The 15,109-nt window shown below is 44.8% G+C and overlaps 3 protein-coding genes across 5 annotated transcripts in view; 1 reads left to right on the forward strand and 2 right to left on the reverse strand.

Moving 5' to 3' along the window:
- Positions 1–104: 104 nt before the first annotated feature.
- LOC118242118 (uncharacterized) lies at positions 105–4,335 on the reverse strand. 2 transcript variants are annotated; one of them, XM_035530441.2, is made up of 4 exons: positions 4,185–4,335; positions 4,000–4,043; positions 3,640–3,750; positions 105–3,342 (listed from the first exon to the last, which is right to left on the reverse strand). In XM_035530441.2, exons 3-4 carry the CDS (start codon positions 3,724–3,726, stop codon positions 304–306), a joined length of 3,126 nt encoding a protein of 1,041 aa, XP_035386334.2. In that variant the 5' UTR covers positions 3,727–3,750; positions 4,000–4,043; positions 4,185–4,335; the 3' UTR covers positions 105–303. The 2 variants fall into 2 exon arrangements, with proteins under 2 accessions (XP_035386334.2, XP_035386333.2); XM_035530440.2 differs by lacking the exon at positions 4,000–4,043.
- A 1,791-nt stretch (positions 4,336–6,126) lies between these two features.
- Positions 6,127–13,501, reverse strand: smg9 (SMG9 nonsense mediated mRNA decay factor). Of its 2 annotated transcripts, none has more exons than XM_027007280.3 (13): positions 13,033–13,501; positions 12,854–12,928; positions 12,420–12,585; positions 11,248–11,345; positions 10,890–11,002; positions 10,488–10,599; positions 10,199–10,294; positions 9,817–9,902; positions 9,218–9,324; positions 8,915–9,022; positions 8,668–8,793; positions 7,842–7,986; positions 6,127–7,270 (listed from the first exon to the last, which is right to left on the reverse strand). In XM_027007280.3, the coding sequence occupies exons 1-13, from the start codon at positions 13,174–13,176 to the stop codon at positions 7,192–7,194; spliced, it is 1,455 nt and encodes a 484-aa protein (XP_026863081.1). In that variant the 5' UTR covers positions 13,177–13,501; the 3' UTR covers positions 6,127–7,191. The 2 variants fall into 2 exon arrangements, with proteins under 2 accessions (XP_026863081.1, XP_026863080.1); XM_027007279.3 differs by having other exon boundaries at positions 12,420–12,645.
- Positions 13,502–14,691: 1,190 nt separating this feature from the next.
- Positions 14,692–15,109, forward strand: part of negaly6 (neuromast-expressed gpi-anchored lymphocyte antigen 6) — a 1,732-nt gene continuing 1,314 nt past the window's right edge. Inside the window, exons 1-2 of the mRNA XM_081697033.1 lie at positions 14,692–14,722; positions 15,019–15,109. The exon at positions 15,019–15,109 is cut by the window's right edge and continues 23 nt beyond it. Coding sequence (XP_081553159.1) covers positions 14,692–14,722; positions 15,019–15,109 — 122 coding nt within the window. The remainder of the gene's footprint in view (positions 14,723–15,018) is intronic.

Genomic DNA, 15,109 nt, shown 5'->3' on the forward strand with positions numbered 1-15,109 from the left:
TGCTCCGCACTCGTCAAAAGTTTTTGTAGACTCTCAAAGTCTTGTCACAAAACTGCAGAATATCCCAAAAACATGCCACGTAAGAATCACTTTTCAGAAAACAATTTGTGTAAATATGTCATTTTTTATTATGATCTAACAAAAACATCAGAGACCCATCAATATTTGATATGATCACACAGGCCTACAACAAAGACCATCTGAAACCAGAAAATCCAGTCTTACTCAAACAGGAAAATACACCCTCCTGTCCTCAAAGCATCCATGCAGGACACAGGTACCTAACCTACAACAGCCATGTCGCTAAATTAGAAACTTTTTTAAGCGTTTTTTTCGGGACTTAGAATTTTTCAGCATATGCCACAGCAAGGCGGCAGGTCTGGCGAACGCCTGCCCACAGACACAGTGGAACAGGTTTCTGCATTCCTTCTCAGTCCGTGGTTGGCCGGGCCCGGCCTTGGCGATCGCGTCCGATCTGTGTCGGCCCAGCCGGTGCGTCCCTTGGAAGGTGCGTCCGCAGGCGGCGCACACGTAGCGCACGGCCTCGGCGTGCTGCACCTGGTGTCGCAGCAGGTGCAGGCGCCGCTGGAAGGCCCTACCGCACTGGCAGCGGTGCCGGCGCGGGCCACGGTGCTTGTAGCGGTGGCGCACGCCCAGCGACGGTTGCCTGGAGATGGCGCCGCACTGCCTGCAGGGAAAAACGGCCTTGGAGCTCCAGGACTGGCGCAGGCGTTTCTGTAGCGCCAGCTCCTGGCTCTGGTTGACGAACATGGCGACAATCTTCAGCGGGCCCTGGGATGGGGGTTGGGACCGGGGGGTGGGGGAGCAGCCGGCGGGACTTTGGAGGCATGTGGGGAACTGCGCAGGGGTGGATGCGATGCTGGAGAGAGGAATAGGAGCAGGTGAAGGAGCAGAAGTGGGACCAAGAGCACCAGCAGGAACGGGACCGAGCGCGGGACCAGGAAGAGGAGCAGGACCAAGAGTGGGACCAGGAACGGGACCAGGAATCAGTCCAGGAGCAGGTAAGCGGAGTGTCATTGGCCTGACACGTCCTGCAGACAGCTGGTTCCTGGGCGGCAGGGTCTTGGGTCCGTTGGCTGAAGCGATCGTGGGTGCAGGAAACTGGACGGGGGTGGGCGAGAAAGACACAGAAACTTTGGTGGAAGTACAGGGGTAGGTGGGGATGCGCAGAGCCACCCTGGACTGCTGGGGCTGCGCGGGCGAGCTGGCGGCTGAGGGGCCCAGAAGGGACGCCATCAAGGAGGGCATGCGGACAGGCACGCAGGCGGGCTGGCCTGCAGAACCTAGCTGGTGCTGGGACATGACGACGCCTTGGATAACCATTTTAGCTGGCTTCACGTCAGCGGCAGAGGGAGCTGCTCTCTCCGCTTTGGTCTGCGGATGCATTACTACGTTAAGCTGCCCCGTCTCTGCCTGAGACACTGTAGATACAGACATCCCTGGGCCCTGTGCCCCTTTTAAGACTAAACCCGTTACCTTCTGCTCACTGTTCAGTGACATAGTGGCCATTACCTGCACTGGCACTGATTGATTAGAGGGCGAGGACGGTTTGCTGGGCAAAACAGGCAGCGAGGAGTTTGTCAAGGCGCCAAGTTTCTGAAGAGGGTTAACGATGACATTGTTGGTGAGCAGAAGGGCAGGCAAGGCCCTGCACTGACTGTCCCCGGTGCTGAGAGGGGGCTTAGAAGGCCCTCCAGTGGAGGGTGAAGGCACAAAATTCAGAATCATCAGGGGCAGATTTTTGGAGCTGCCTGTGTTCTTGTCCTGGGCCAGCGGTGGGCCGGCAGGCGTCTCGGGCTTGCTGCAGCAGGCGTGCTTTGTGAAAATATTCTGGTCGGGAAAGACGCACAGGCAGCTGGCGCAGACGTACTTGGTGGACGGGTGCTTCTCGGCCTGGTGTTTGAGCAGCTGCTCTTCCGTCCCTTGCGCGAGGCCGCACAGGCAGCAAGCGTGCAGCGGTGCGCAGCCGCACCGCCCCACCGCACCAGGATCTCTGCGGAGGCCGCAGGAGACGCAGATTGAGCCGTCTACGGACGAGCCTGGCTCTAGGGCCGCGGCGAGGGGCTTCTGGACCACGCTGCTGCGCGCTCGCTTCTGTCGCCCGCTCCTAGCCCTCAGCCTTCTCCCTTTGCTGCGAGATCTCTGCAAGCCGTCTGCTGAGGTGTCACTGTTGTAGTTGATGGACGTGGTGGAGTCGGTGTCAGAGTTCAGATCCTCCTCGGGGGTATACGCCGAGTCACCCGGGGGCAACGAATCGCCGTCGTCCTGGTCGCTGCTAGGGACGCTGTCCTCGTCTTCTTCCTTCACAACTTCCTCCTGAATCGGGCCGCAATCCCAACCACCGTCTTCGTAGTCGTCTTCCACTTTGATGTTCAGCTCAACCGGCGCTGACTGTGGGACGGCCGAGGCAGAACCGCAAACAGCGGCTTTTCCTTCGACGGCATCAACTCTCCGACTTTGGCTTTTCATCACCTTGTTATAGGCTGCTTCCAAAATGGACGCACTAGTCCTGCCCGCTTTCTGGGGCAAATTGCGAAGCACCACAACTTTGACCGTTTCCTGCTGACCACCCTCAGGCTCCGAGTCTTTGGAGGATGTCCTAGTGTGTGATTTATTATTGTTCACATATAAAGTTTCGCTGCTGGTGTTTGTGACTTTGTCTGAAGTTTCCACGACAGAGCCCAGCATGTTGTGTGCATTCACTGGGACAACCATAGGCTTTGGGAGGCTCCGTGTGCAATAATAATTATGATCAAGCTCGCAAGCTCGCAACACCAGCCGATTCTCTGGAATATCCAGGATGTGGTTTTCTATGGACCCGTTGACCTTTGTCACCTCCACCTCCTGCTCCTCGTCCTTCAGGTACTTTACGTTCATCTCCTCGTTCTCCACCACGGACTCCTCCACCATCTCCACCTCCCGGGAATTCTGGTACGACGACGAAGGCCTCAGAGTGCGCGGTCCTGGCACCTCCTTCCTCCGCGCGTGCTGCTCCATGTGCTCGTTCATGTGCCAGGCGCTACGGAAGGTGAGGCCACAGCCATCGCAGAAAAGGCGGCACCCTGAGTGGGAGTTCTCCAGGTGCAGGGCCAGTGAGATGACGCGTGGGAACATCACCTGGCAGAGGTGACAGCGCACATCGGACCTGTGCACACCGAAGTGCTCAATCAGGTGGGCGAGGAACGCGAAGCGCTCACCGCACACACAACACACGCAGTCGCCCAGGCCCTCGCGGAGCACCTGCATCGGCACGCCATCCTCATCCTCACTGGAGTCCTCCTGAAGATTGTAATGCTTGGGAACGATCCAGGTGCCAGGGCCCTAAAATAAGGCAGCCACAAAAACAATTCAGTTATTAAAATTATGAACAGCAAGTTCTGAGATTGTGAATACTGAAGGAGTTAACTGTTTTAATAAGAGAAGATTACAAATTAAATATAAAACATAAAAAATCCCAAATATATGACAAATACTTAACATGTAAATAAAACATTTAATTACATCACTTATTTGTATCTATTTGTTTCCATGTGGCATTAATCTGAGCTGGAAGTTAATTGGCTAATATGGATAATATGCAATCACTTTTCAATAACAGCCAGCCTATATGAGACTTACTTCATGATGTTGGCTAATGTCTCCATCCTGTTGTAGTTCCAGTTCAGCTCCAACCACATGCATCACCTCCTCACACGCGATCTCCATGGCAACCTCACTCACATACTGCAGCTGAAATATTGGTGAGGAAACGTGAACACTTTTAAACACATTTTAAAGCACACTCAAAACACATTAAAGAACTCAAAATAAAAAAAGTCAGCATTTAATGTATTGATACATTTGTATAGACAGCTGCTGCAGTGCGTGCATTTTTAATAGTTATTTATAATGTAACATTAAATGGCTTATTTTGACTAGGGGGTCTAGCGAAGCAGGTGAGCACTCCATAAGCTTCCCAGAAGGAATATGACCACAAACCTGCAGCTGCACCTTTGAGGGCTTTTCAGTTACTGGGTCATAATCTACAACATAAGGACGAGTTCAAAAAAGAAGTGCGAAGTACACAATTTTTGAAACCGATTTACCTCGTGTTTGAAACTTTCTTAGCTAGCTAAACAAAATAATACGGGGTGAAATGTTGACATAATACTGTCACAGCCTACCTGAGCTAAGGGTTCAACTGCACTCTGGGACACGGTGGAACAGATCCTTCATTAAAGCACCTGATGGTGCTGTCCTCGCAGATTCCACACAATTCTGCCTGCATTTTTCATTTTTCTATAATGTAATTTTCTGCACGTTTTTATGAGCTCATTCTGTGGTTGTGATCTGCGCATGCGCGGGTCTTTCTGACGGGTAATTCGTCGGTGACGTTTATTCCGGTTAGTACTGCGCAAGCGTTGGTCCGTCAATTAATTCAATCCGGGTGACAATCGCGTGGTTATCAGTTCCTAGGCGATGTTTCCTGTTCACAGTCAAGTGAATTGATGTTTATGTTCCGTGCATTCTTTAAGTACATGGATATTCTTCAATTATAGTCTATTAAAATGACCAACAGTTTATAATGTGTGTCTGCTAACAAATCATAACAACAGGAAGACCAGTAATGCATGCACTGCTGAACTGGGATGTTCACCCTATGGTCAGGCTTGCTGTTTAAGGGAGGATTCTTATTCTGTAACTTCCTAACTTTCCTAATAAAATTTCCTTGGGCCATCATAACAGGTGGTTAAATACAGACACACAAACAAATATTAAATGAAAGTAAGAAGTAACAGGCCAGTGCCCAGATCTTTTGTTGGTTTGGTAACTCCAAACAAGTTCTCTTAGATTTAACAGTATTTATTTATTTTAAAAAAATTTTTGTAAAAGATTTCTACCCCAAAAGTATAGGCTTTTTGTTTATTTTATTATTTTTTTTAAGTTTCCTTAGAAGTAGTATACATTATTTTAACTGCAAATTTATCTGCACAGTAAGTGTTATTTTTTGCATGGAAAGCAAAATATATACAAACACTTGGACAGTCAAGTTAAAAAAAAAAAGAATTTTGGAATCTTATTTATCATTGTGTCACTTTTTAAAAGCAAATACTTATTGCCTTGATCAATAGTCAAGAGCTATATTCAGTTGTAATGTGAAACACTACACTGCTGTCAAACATTTCTGCATTATGACAATAAAGTACACAGAGGATACAGACGAATGGCTGCACAACACAGGCTAATTCAAGATTATGATACAATGCTATGCAACCAACTATTCAAAAAGCTGCCTTACCCAACAATGTAACTTGTTAACTCTTCTAAAGCAGCTGGACATTTTTTTAAGTGCCGAATGTTTACATGTCAAAGGTATCTGTATTTCTCATTCAAAAGTGCTAGAAAATAATACATACACCTCCTTGGTTACACTGGGGAGTGTTTTGTTTTTCCTCCTGCTATATTTCTCTACAGTCAGTAAGGCCTGCCTTGCCAAGATGTATGTCTGGAAGGGAACCAGAGGAAGAGCATTTAAAACTGAAGGCCTCCGTTGCTAGCTCAGCATCCCCAGATCTGTAGCTTCACCATAACGTACTTCCTTGTGAGCGGCTCTGAGCACACTTTTGCACGAGAGGCTCATCTTTTTGCTCCTCCATTATTCTCTTATTTAGAACCATTAGCAGAGATGGATACACCAGAAAAATTGGCTATAGTCTAGAAACCCAGATACTAGAGGTATTTATCAATTTCTTGAGTAGGTGATTTAAAATTGGGCACCCACTTAAGGAAGTTCCCTTCTTGCTCCTAGAGAGGAGAGTCATTGCCAGATTGTGGCAGTGTGTCCAGGTGGTGCTGACACATGGAAATCAAAGCTACCAGTCAGAGGTCACAATTATTTACTAATCCAGACCTGGTTTAATGCCAAAGTTTTACTACCGTCCACATCTTTTGTATAGACTAAATGATCTCTATGTCAGTGCCTGGTTTATAAGCTTAAAGTTAATATGTTGAAAAACAGCATAGCTTATGTTCTTAAGAACCCAATAAAAATAGATCTTTATTGGCATGCAGAAGGATACTAAGCTTCCAGAGGACAATGCAGACCATAAAAGGGAGATATGAGAATGGTTTTACCACATTTATTTCTTATACAGTGCACATTAGTGTAGCAAAAGTATTCTTACAGGTGCCATAAGTTATGTTCGCAGTTTTTGCCAACTTCCACCAGACTACTGAACAGGTTCACCTCTTCCTTCAAACCCAAGGCCTTCATCCAAATTGCCTCCCTTAGCTTGCCCTTCCTCATGCACAAGCTAACCGACAGGCTTGGAGGTCCACCTACTTGCAGATAAGTTTCCTGATTGGTTAATACTCCCTGACTTTTTTAGTTTCTGACTGCTGAGCCCACTACTGTCTTTTACAGCCCACTATACACTTTTAAAATGAGAGCATATACTTATAGTGATAGCCATCAAAATTTTAAAATAGTTCTTAAGGAAATTGTTAACATTAAATCTATGTTCACATGCATCATTTTATTTTCTTTATTCAATGATTTACAGTAACTTTTACATACTCAAATTCTAAAATATAATTATTATAAAATGACTATCATTCAATCAACACAAATCATAATACTAAGAAGCAGAATTACATATCACAATTTTTAACAATGTTTTTAAGGAATGTATATTTAAAGGAAATATGTGAAACTCTTCAAAACTGTAAAAATACATAAGCCAATCAAACTTGATGGAGAACAGTGTTCTGCCAACTGTTTTTTTTTTTTCCAGAAAATAAATAAACAAATTTGTCTGAAGATTCCACAGTTGTGAGATGATCTGGTGCCAGGCCCCTCTGGTGCCAGTCTGGTGCCAGTCCCTTAGCACATCATCTGCTCGTCATCAACCCAGTGAAAAACTCCAAAACCACTCACATTTCACAACTTGCTGGGTTGGTTCACAATCCAGCATTCACAGCGAACATGCACGTGCTATATTTCCATTCCCAATAGGTTAGAGGGTTTGGCAGGAAGCACGACCCACTCTTTCAGATCTTTACGGCACCTATTGGACGAAGACAGCCAGCCGTGCTGCGGTTGAGTGCGGCCAGGCGTCAGGGTGCAGGAAGCTGAGGGATTCCCATCTTCTCTGCGAGTCTGCGGGCCCGTCTGCAGCCGCCGCAGGGGTCTTACGACAGCAAGCGGCTGTACTCAGACAGGGCCGAGGACTTCTTCACACCATCCCATATTCTGGCTGCATAATGGAACCTGTGTAGACGCAGACAAAAGGTACACACGTAGGCAAACAACCAACAGGCACTTTACAAATTAATAGAATAAACAATATAGTATATCAAAAACCATTACACCATTTCAAATGGTAATGATTATGCTAATGTTAAAAGAAACAAAAACAAAAAAACTAACAAAATTCCATGCTTTACATGCTTTTTTAAAATATCCATGGTATTAGAGTACGAGTGACAATGATGCCAACACTGTTTACATGGTTTCTAATCATTATGGCTCTGTGATTTCTAGACACATTTTACAAAAGCCTGCCTCACATCAGAAGTACTACAGCCACACAGTAGACCAGCCTGATTAACTGTTGACAGGAGAAAAATCTTAGGGGGAAAAAAATTTATAAGTTTACTTTCGGGAAGGCTTGTATATGATATAAATATATGAGCTAATCGAATTGCATACAAGACCACTTTTAAACTCATCTATTATGATGAATTACAGATTTAACTCTTTGGGGTAATAATGATAAAAACAGCAAATTCCAATCTCATAACACTAGCCCCGCTGTTGGGCTTCATCTAGACTGCCATACCAGTTCTTCTCAGTGAGGATGGTGTGTGAGAGCTGATTGCGGGACATAGCCAAGACTTGGCTGCGCAGTTTGGCCACCAGGGAGGAGAAGCTGGGATGACCCCTGTAGCCAGGAAGCAGGGAGAACAGGGGAGTCGTCCCAGAGCCTGCAATACAGCACAGAGCAAGCGCACACTCGTTAGATAAACCTTGTTAGGGACATCTCAACTTTACCATGGATCCTACTCACCAAGGTTGTTTCATCGATTAGGGAAACGCATTCAAGGTATTATGGGTCTATTTTAGAGGTACAGAATCATCTGTTGCTATGCAGAGTTAGTCAGCCGCTCTCTATTCGTCAGTGCACATCTGCACTGTTAAACTGCATAAATGTAAATACAAAAGGTAGGAACTCATTTATATATGACAAAGTAGATGTTTAAATCATAACATTCATTCCGTGGGGTTGTAAAGTTCCATGAGTGTAGATGAGATAGATATCTTTGAGGTTCCTAATTTCATTGTTTCCATAGCAACAACTGGCAATGAAGACAGATGTGTCATCATTAACGCAGTGTCAATTAAAATTAAAATGCCTTGCCACTATAAATGACAAATGCTTAATTCAGATGGTCCAAAAGAACATGAGTGTCAGTAATACCATAAATAATACTTGAACTCCTGAAGCAACATGGTACACTGAGTAGTAGTGCTCAACATGTAGACTGACAGTAATGTACACCAGCAGAACGGCTCGAACACTGAATGTTAGTCCATTTATAGCGTAAAACCACAACGAAAATGAGAAGAAAAAAAAACAACCACAAATCAGCCAACTGTTTTCTGACCTGCTCTGGCCAAGGCCTCGTCTCCCTCGCTCTCCATCATCGGCAGAAGGAAGAGGTTCACTTCCGTCCCGAGGTAATCTCTTTCAAGCCCCGGGAAAATATTACTGTCCAGCATAGACAAGGTCCCTAGGACAGCACAACACAACAGTGGGCCAGTCAATGGGCTGACCACAGAACGAAGGGGGTCCTAACCCTAGTACTGGTGGATTTGAGCTGGCAGAGTGTTGAGGAGCTGTTTGGACTAGACCTTTATACTTCAGGTGAGAGTGTGTCATCAGCGTGTCCACAATCACGTGCATGTCCTTCAGGGTTCGGGGACAGAACTCCTCTCTGCTTGCTTTGTTCTGCAAGAAAACTAAAGAAGAAGAAGACAGCCAAGGTAACTTGCTTTCATCATATAACGGCTGTGAAACATGAGTGCAGCCGCAGCATCAGACGCTGGCTCACGTGTGTTCATCACCGTGGGTTTGCGAGATAAAGGTTAGCTGGAGGGGTGGGGCAGGGTGAGAGGTGTCTGGAGAAGACCATAGGTCTGAACTGCGGGGCTTACTGATGTGAGGGTAGTACTCAGACCCGTCTTCAGACCCTGAGGAGCCGGTGCTCTCGTGGCTGGCGGAGGGTGTTGACGGTTTCAGCATCTCTGCAGTTTGAAGAAACCTGAACACAAAAAAACCCAAAAACCCACCAAACAGTTCATCACCAAGCTCACTGTTCACATTCACAATAAAGGGCAACAATATCAGTGTATAATATCAATAATATCATCAACATCAGTGTATCAGCACTGCCTACCACAAACGTCTGACACATTCCAGTGGGGTGACCATCAAACTAGATGACATGGGGGGGGGGGGGGGGGGAACCTCCCACAACCAATAACCTGCATGTGCTGCTAAAGAACTCGATGCTTTCAGCCAATTAAGTGAACAACCTTTGAGGAATCCCACAGTCAGAATTCCGTATTTGATCATTTGCTTTTAGGTACTAGTGTACTTCAAATGGAGAAACGTGGTGGTGACCTTCCAATTGGTGATAAGTTTTCAACAAAAAGTAATTATTTTTTATCAACAACTCCAGTTCAGTAGTCTGGTCTAACATAACAGACAGTTTTGACAGGTGCTGTGTTCTTCGATGAGAGAGAAATCTTACCTGTACAGGTTGATGTCTGTGAACCAGTCCTGAACCACGATTACAACATGGCACACAGTGAAGAGAAAGGCAGCTATCTGCAGAGACTATGCAACAGGACACAATGCAGGAATTAGAAACACACTCTGAATACGTGCAACAGATGCATCTATGTGAATACATCAGTGGGTATTTAAACACTTTTCCAATTACATGGGAGTGAACTGCACGTGCAATGCAAGACCAAATTTGGAAAACATAGAAAGTAAAAGATCTGTTAATTTTTTTGGTGAATTTCGTAATTGAAGATTCACTGGCTCTCCATTTGAGAATCATTCTATCTGCACTGAATGAGGTTCAGGTCTTCATGCACATGCCCAGAGCCCAGTTCCTACAGACTCACCTGCATCTCTACGTATGTGTGAGGGAGGTTGTACTCAGGAGGCAGCTTGCGGTCATTATTGATTAGATGATCCAGGATGGAAGGGCTCAGAACTGGCTACAGCAAACAGAGCAGCAGGACAAACACATCCAACAACAGGAACTCAAGGCATTTCCACAGTTGAAAGTACTGGGCTCTCCATTATGGGAGACGTGTCTCCTGAAATAGCAGTGCGGGAACAGGTGCACTGCATGTTATGCTACAGGGTAGTGGGTGGTCTCTACTGCACAGCCAGAAGGCTCAGTCAAACCTGGGTGTCCAGGAAGATGACTCTCTCCTGCGTGATGTAGAAGTCGATACCACTGCTCTGGTTTCCCCCTCTCTCCTTGATCTCCTGTGTCTGGGCCCTAAATACATACATCCTGAAACATGGAACACTGCTTAAGTAGTTTTAAAAAATTATACAGATGTTATAAATCTAATTATCAGGCTTTTGTGGACAGGAAATCACAGTAAAACAAACTAGAGGGAGTACACTTATAATGCTGTTCTAAAGTCCAGTAAACAATATGTAATTATAGGTAAAGGACATTGTTAATTTTGATATCCCATCAATATCTTTGGAGTCATGTTAGATTTAAATCATAGTGCATTTTACATGCAGGGCTTGCATGAAGCCTGCATGAAATGCAAATTATAGATAAATGTTCACCTCTGGTCCTCTTCAGGTGTGTTGGCAGACAGGAGAGACATGATAGTGGACTTCCCTGTACCCTGCAGCCCAAGGACGCCAACAACCAGCATGTCTGTCTGGTCACGCAGATACTGTCACACAGCCAAACAGAATTAACACACACAAACCTAAAGGTGGCAGTGAAGTAACACTGAGCTAGATTATGTGTAAGAGGCAAACAGGAAAGTGACCTGTGCACATATACATATACTTCTTCATTCAGCATCAACACAATCGACTGAATAGCAAGCAAGGTGTGGACAAACACAGTGTAGGCCTTTATGGTTTATAGCAGTTTCAGACAACTTAAGATGAAGGCCATGTTAAAGACACTTGCCTCCATCGCACTGTCACACCAGCTCATCTGGTCATCTACCAGTTTAATGCTGTGCTTCATCTTCTCAGGTGGGAGGAGCTTTGTCTGGCCAATCACAGCTGTTCAACACAAGTTCAACAAGAACAATGCAGTATGTAACAAGACTAATGCTAAACAACACAGCACAGATGATATTAAGGACAAACCACAACAGCAAGTCAAATCACAGTCAAGGCACACACTAATAATCGGACAAAGCTTGCAGATAACAGGACTGAACTGCACTGTCTGATCTAAAGCACCTTAGCTTTGACTTTTTTTCCTACTCTCTCCTGCATGTATACACGCATAATTCACAGGCATTAAATCTATAAAGGCTCGTTTTCTAAGAAATTCGCAGCTAATGAATAAAGTAATGTTTAATGTATTGACCCCAAACACATGAGAAACGTAGAAGGTGCTTCTGTGTCCCACTGCTTACTCCCAGAAAACCTTTTGTCGGACTTTTTGCAGAAGAGCTCTGTATCCCTCACCAACTATGAGAGTGAATCCCAGTTCAGGCTGAGGCTCCTCTTAAGGAGAACGTGGGAGCAGATGTGCAAGGAAAATTCAATAGCTGATATCTATAATCACTCAGGACCCGCCACCATTGCTTAAGTGTGTCTTAAAGTAGCTGTCTCGCTTAGTTGCACTTCAATTGCTCCATTTGTTTCCTTCTGGTAAATGTGTCCATCTAACATGACCCACAAAAATACCTTTTCCAGGTTATCAAGAAGTATAAGAGCACATTTTTGCATTAGAGTTGGAGTGACAAAAGGCTTGCATTTAATTTCTTGTTTTGGGGCTTATAGACAAAAACCTGCAAACATCTTGGACAGCTTTTGATTCTTTATATAAATAGATTCTTTCCACCATTTTCGTTTCAGAAGCAGCAAGGCAACAATCACAAATCCTTAATCTATGCTCTCTGCCCTTCTTGTTCTTATTTTTAGCTGGCCTTTATCAATTGCAAATCTCTCAAAAAAACTGTACAGCACTGGGATGGTGTTATAATTCTTACTACATTCACATGCAAGCAGGAGAGTTCAACTGTGAACAAAGATGAGTGACATGAGGGAGATCAGCAATCCCCAGGAGTGAGAGAGCTGTGTCTGTTTGTGGCTGACAGAAGAAATGATCTGACAACAACTCACGGTCGACAGCCCCACTGGACGCAGCCGAGCCCATTCCCCGGTTCTGGATCTGATAGACGGGTTGGGTCGGACGCTGGCCCTCCCTCTCTAACTTTGTAACTCCGGTACCAGAAGCTGGAGGGGCCGCATCAGGGGTGACGCCAGATTTTCCGCCTTCCTCTCTGGGCTTTATAAGCATAACAGGCTTTTCCATTGGGGTGCCACTGACAGGAGCACTCGGCTTGGACTGGAAGAGCATGTGTTCACAACATTGTCCTCAAAGAATATTTTGAATTGGTGTGTCCGCCAAAATACGAACACACTAATCTTCAAACTAGAGGTCAGTGTAAATCAAAATTAGAGTTGGAAGTCAACCAGTCTAACGTACAGAACCAAAGGAGTACAAAACATTTAAGTTGGAGTGAAATAGCACATCAAAGTGTGTTCAAGCTCACCCTCTCTCCGGGAGGTTTGGCCAGAATGATGGGGGTCTTCGGAAGCACTGGGCCCGGGGGCTCTTCGCTACCATCCTGGGACCACGAGATCCAAACGTCAGTTCACCACATTTTATATAACAGTAATGAGATGTGTTGATTCAATGACAAAAGTCACAAAACAAGAACCTGACAATTACCCTACGTTCACGAGGCACAAATTCCCTGTCGCGACTCGGCCCGGAAAGGTTTTGTCCCGGAGGCCCTGGGTCTCTGTCTCGCCGTCGCCTTCTTCTCCGGCCTGGCCCGTACATTCCGGGCTGGCTGTGACCAGACTCCGACATTCTTATTAAGTTTGCTTATATAGCCAAGAAAATAAATTAAACTAAGGCAGCTAGATAGGCACAGGAGACGTCTATTAGCTCTAATTTAACCGGCTGGTTAACCTACCTTATCTAGTTTACTTTGCGAGCTGCCAGTTTAACTGCACTAAAATAGCTAGCAACAATAAACGTGTGGCAATTCAGTTATTCTCTTTTAAACTGACATCTTGAGTAAAACCTGTTATTAAAACCTATGTCACGTTAACCGCTGCCTCTGCTAGTAGCGTTCAGCAGAGCTTGCTAGCTAGCTAACTGGCTAGCTCCGTTTTCCCAATCCGGGTATGACACGAAGGACCATAACAAAGACAGTGTCGTTAGGAAACACGGGATTATTTTTGAGTTCCGGGGAAAAGGGCAATAAAACTGTTCCCAGGAGAAACACGGTGTCGACTCAAGCGCGACAGCACAGTTCTTTGAAGAGACCAAGCCATAAATAAACGAAGAGCATTCAGACATCAAAATCTATGAACAATGTTTAATAAACAAATCTTATAAAAAAGCTCAGTTTACAAGCTTTAGGTTAAGTTCGTGTGAAAAGACTGTCAGAGCATCCCGTGCATTCTAGCATTTGGCATACACTTTTATCCCGAGCTACTTGCATATTTACATTTACATTTATAGTGCTTTTGTCATTTCCTCATAGAACACATCCTAGTACAGTACAGTAGGTTAGAGTCCAACATACCAATGAACTAGAATACTGTAGAAAGAAGAGACAGGAACCAGTGCGTTACCCTGTGGCCTTTTATTAATGCAGAGTTCTGGAGATGTTACTTCACAACGCAGTGCGAGTGAGATCTAAAGCATAACTTTGCAACAGACAAACTTATAGTTTTCTTGCCTTGCGCCACTTCTACTTGTGTTTTTCCATCTCAGCTGTCACCTCTGTCTGATCGTCTAGTACACGTCTTCTAGCGTAATCACACATATGCTCATCTAGGGCATTTCCTGTTATGTCTGGACATACAGTAATTATTTTATTAATTCAAGCATTAGTCCTATTCCATTCTGTGCATTATTCTCTATTAGTGCAAGCTTAGCATTCATTGAATTTCTGAAACCCCACAGAATGTATGTATCTTTCCTGGGAATTGGACCCATGACTATGGTGTTGCTAGCATCTTTCCCTAAATGCTAAGACACAGAAGAACTGTAAACCTATTTTGGGGAATGTGAATACAACACACAGCCTCCTTCCGTTTGGGGTCTCACTCCACCATCTTTTCACTGAACTGAACTGAGCTTTTGCATGTTTATTGTCTATCAGTGCTGTGTGGTTATTGTTCAGCAGCAGTAAATGGGAGGATAGGCAAAAAATGAGGTGGTTTTAGGTGATTTTTAATGGACATCTAACCTTACGAAAGAGGCAGCTTCCCATTTTAGGGTGTCTTTTTTCAGAGTATCACTTTCAGCATCTTCACCCATTGAATAAAATCAGCTTTTCCTCTGAGCTCATCAGTCTGTGGCGAAACCAAGATGAAACAGGTCACCCTCCTCATCCTCACAAGTGCACTTTTTTGCAAAGGTATTTGTAGCACATTCTCCTCATACTAAGTTTATTGTTTTTATTATTACCTTTGTTGAGCAAAATGCAGTGTACCAAAATTCAGGTTTTTTGGTCTGTGTTGTGAGTCATGTTGAAATAGTTTCAGTTATATCAAGCAGATAAATATCTGGACAATCTTTGTAATTAAAGATGCACTAGCAGTGATGACTGTAATATCAGATTGGCGTAATATTTGGTCAAAAATTAAGTAACAAACAGAAAGTGAAAAGAAATTGTATTGTCAATGTTTATTTTAGTGCTTTCCCTGACCTGCTATCAGTGTATACCTGAGACATCATTGAAATGTGCTGAAACACAAATAGACTGTCCTGATGGCCAGTGCAGCAA

Source organism: Electrophorus electricus, chromosome 14 (assembly GCF_041902795.1).
Source record: "Electrophorus electricus isolate QZ-2024a chromosome 14, ASM4190279v1, whole genome shotgun sequence".
Lineage (NCBI taxonomy): Eukaryota > Metazoa > Chordata > Actinopteri > Gymnotiformes > Gymnotidae > Electrophorus > Electrophorus electricus.

Excerpts from the sequence above, each read along its gene's own strand:
- LOC118242118 (XM_035530440.2), bottom strand. The coding sequence starts at position 3,726 with ATGGAGATCGCGTGTGAGGAGGTGATGCATGTGGTTGGAGCTGAACTG. Across the intron at positions 3,343-3,639 it reads ACATTAGCCAACATCATGAA|GGCCCTGGCACCTGGATCGT; the intron begins GTAAGTCTCATA and ends GCCTTATTTTAG.
- smg9 (XM_027007279.3), bottom strand. The coding sequence starts at position 13,176 with ATGTCGGAGTCTGGTCACAGCCAGCCCGGAATGTACGGGCCAGGCCGG. Across the intron at positions 12,929-13,032 it reads TTGTGCCTCGTGAACGTAGG|GATGGTAGCGAAGAGCCCCC; the intron begins GTAATTGTCAGG and ends TCGTGGTCCCAG. Across the intron at positions 7,271-7,841 it reads ATCCTCACTGAGAAGAACTG|GTTCCATTATGCAGCCAGAA; the intron begins GTATGGCAGTCT and ends GCGTCTACACAG.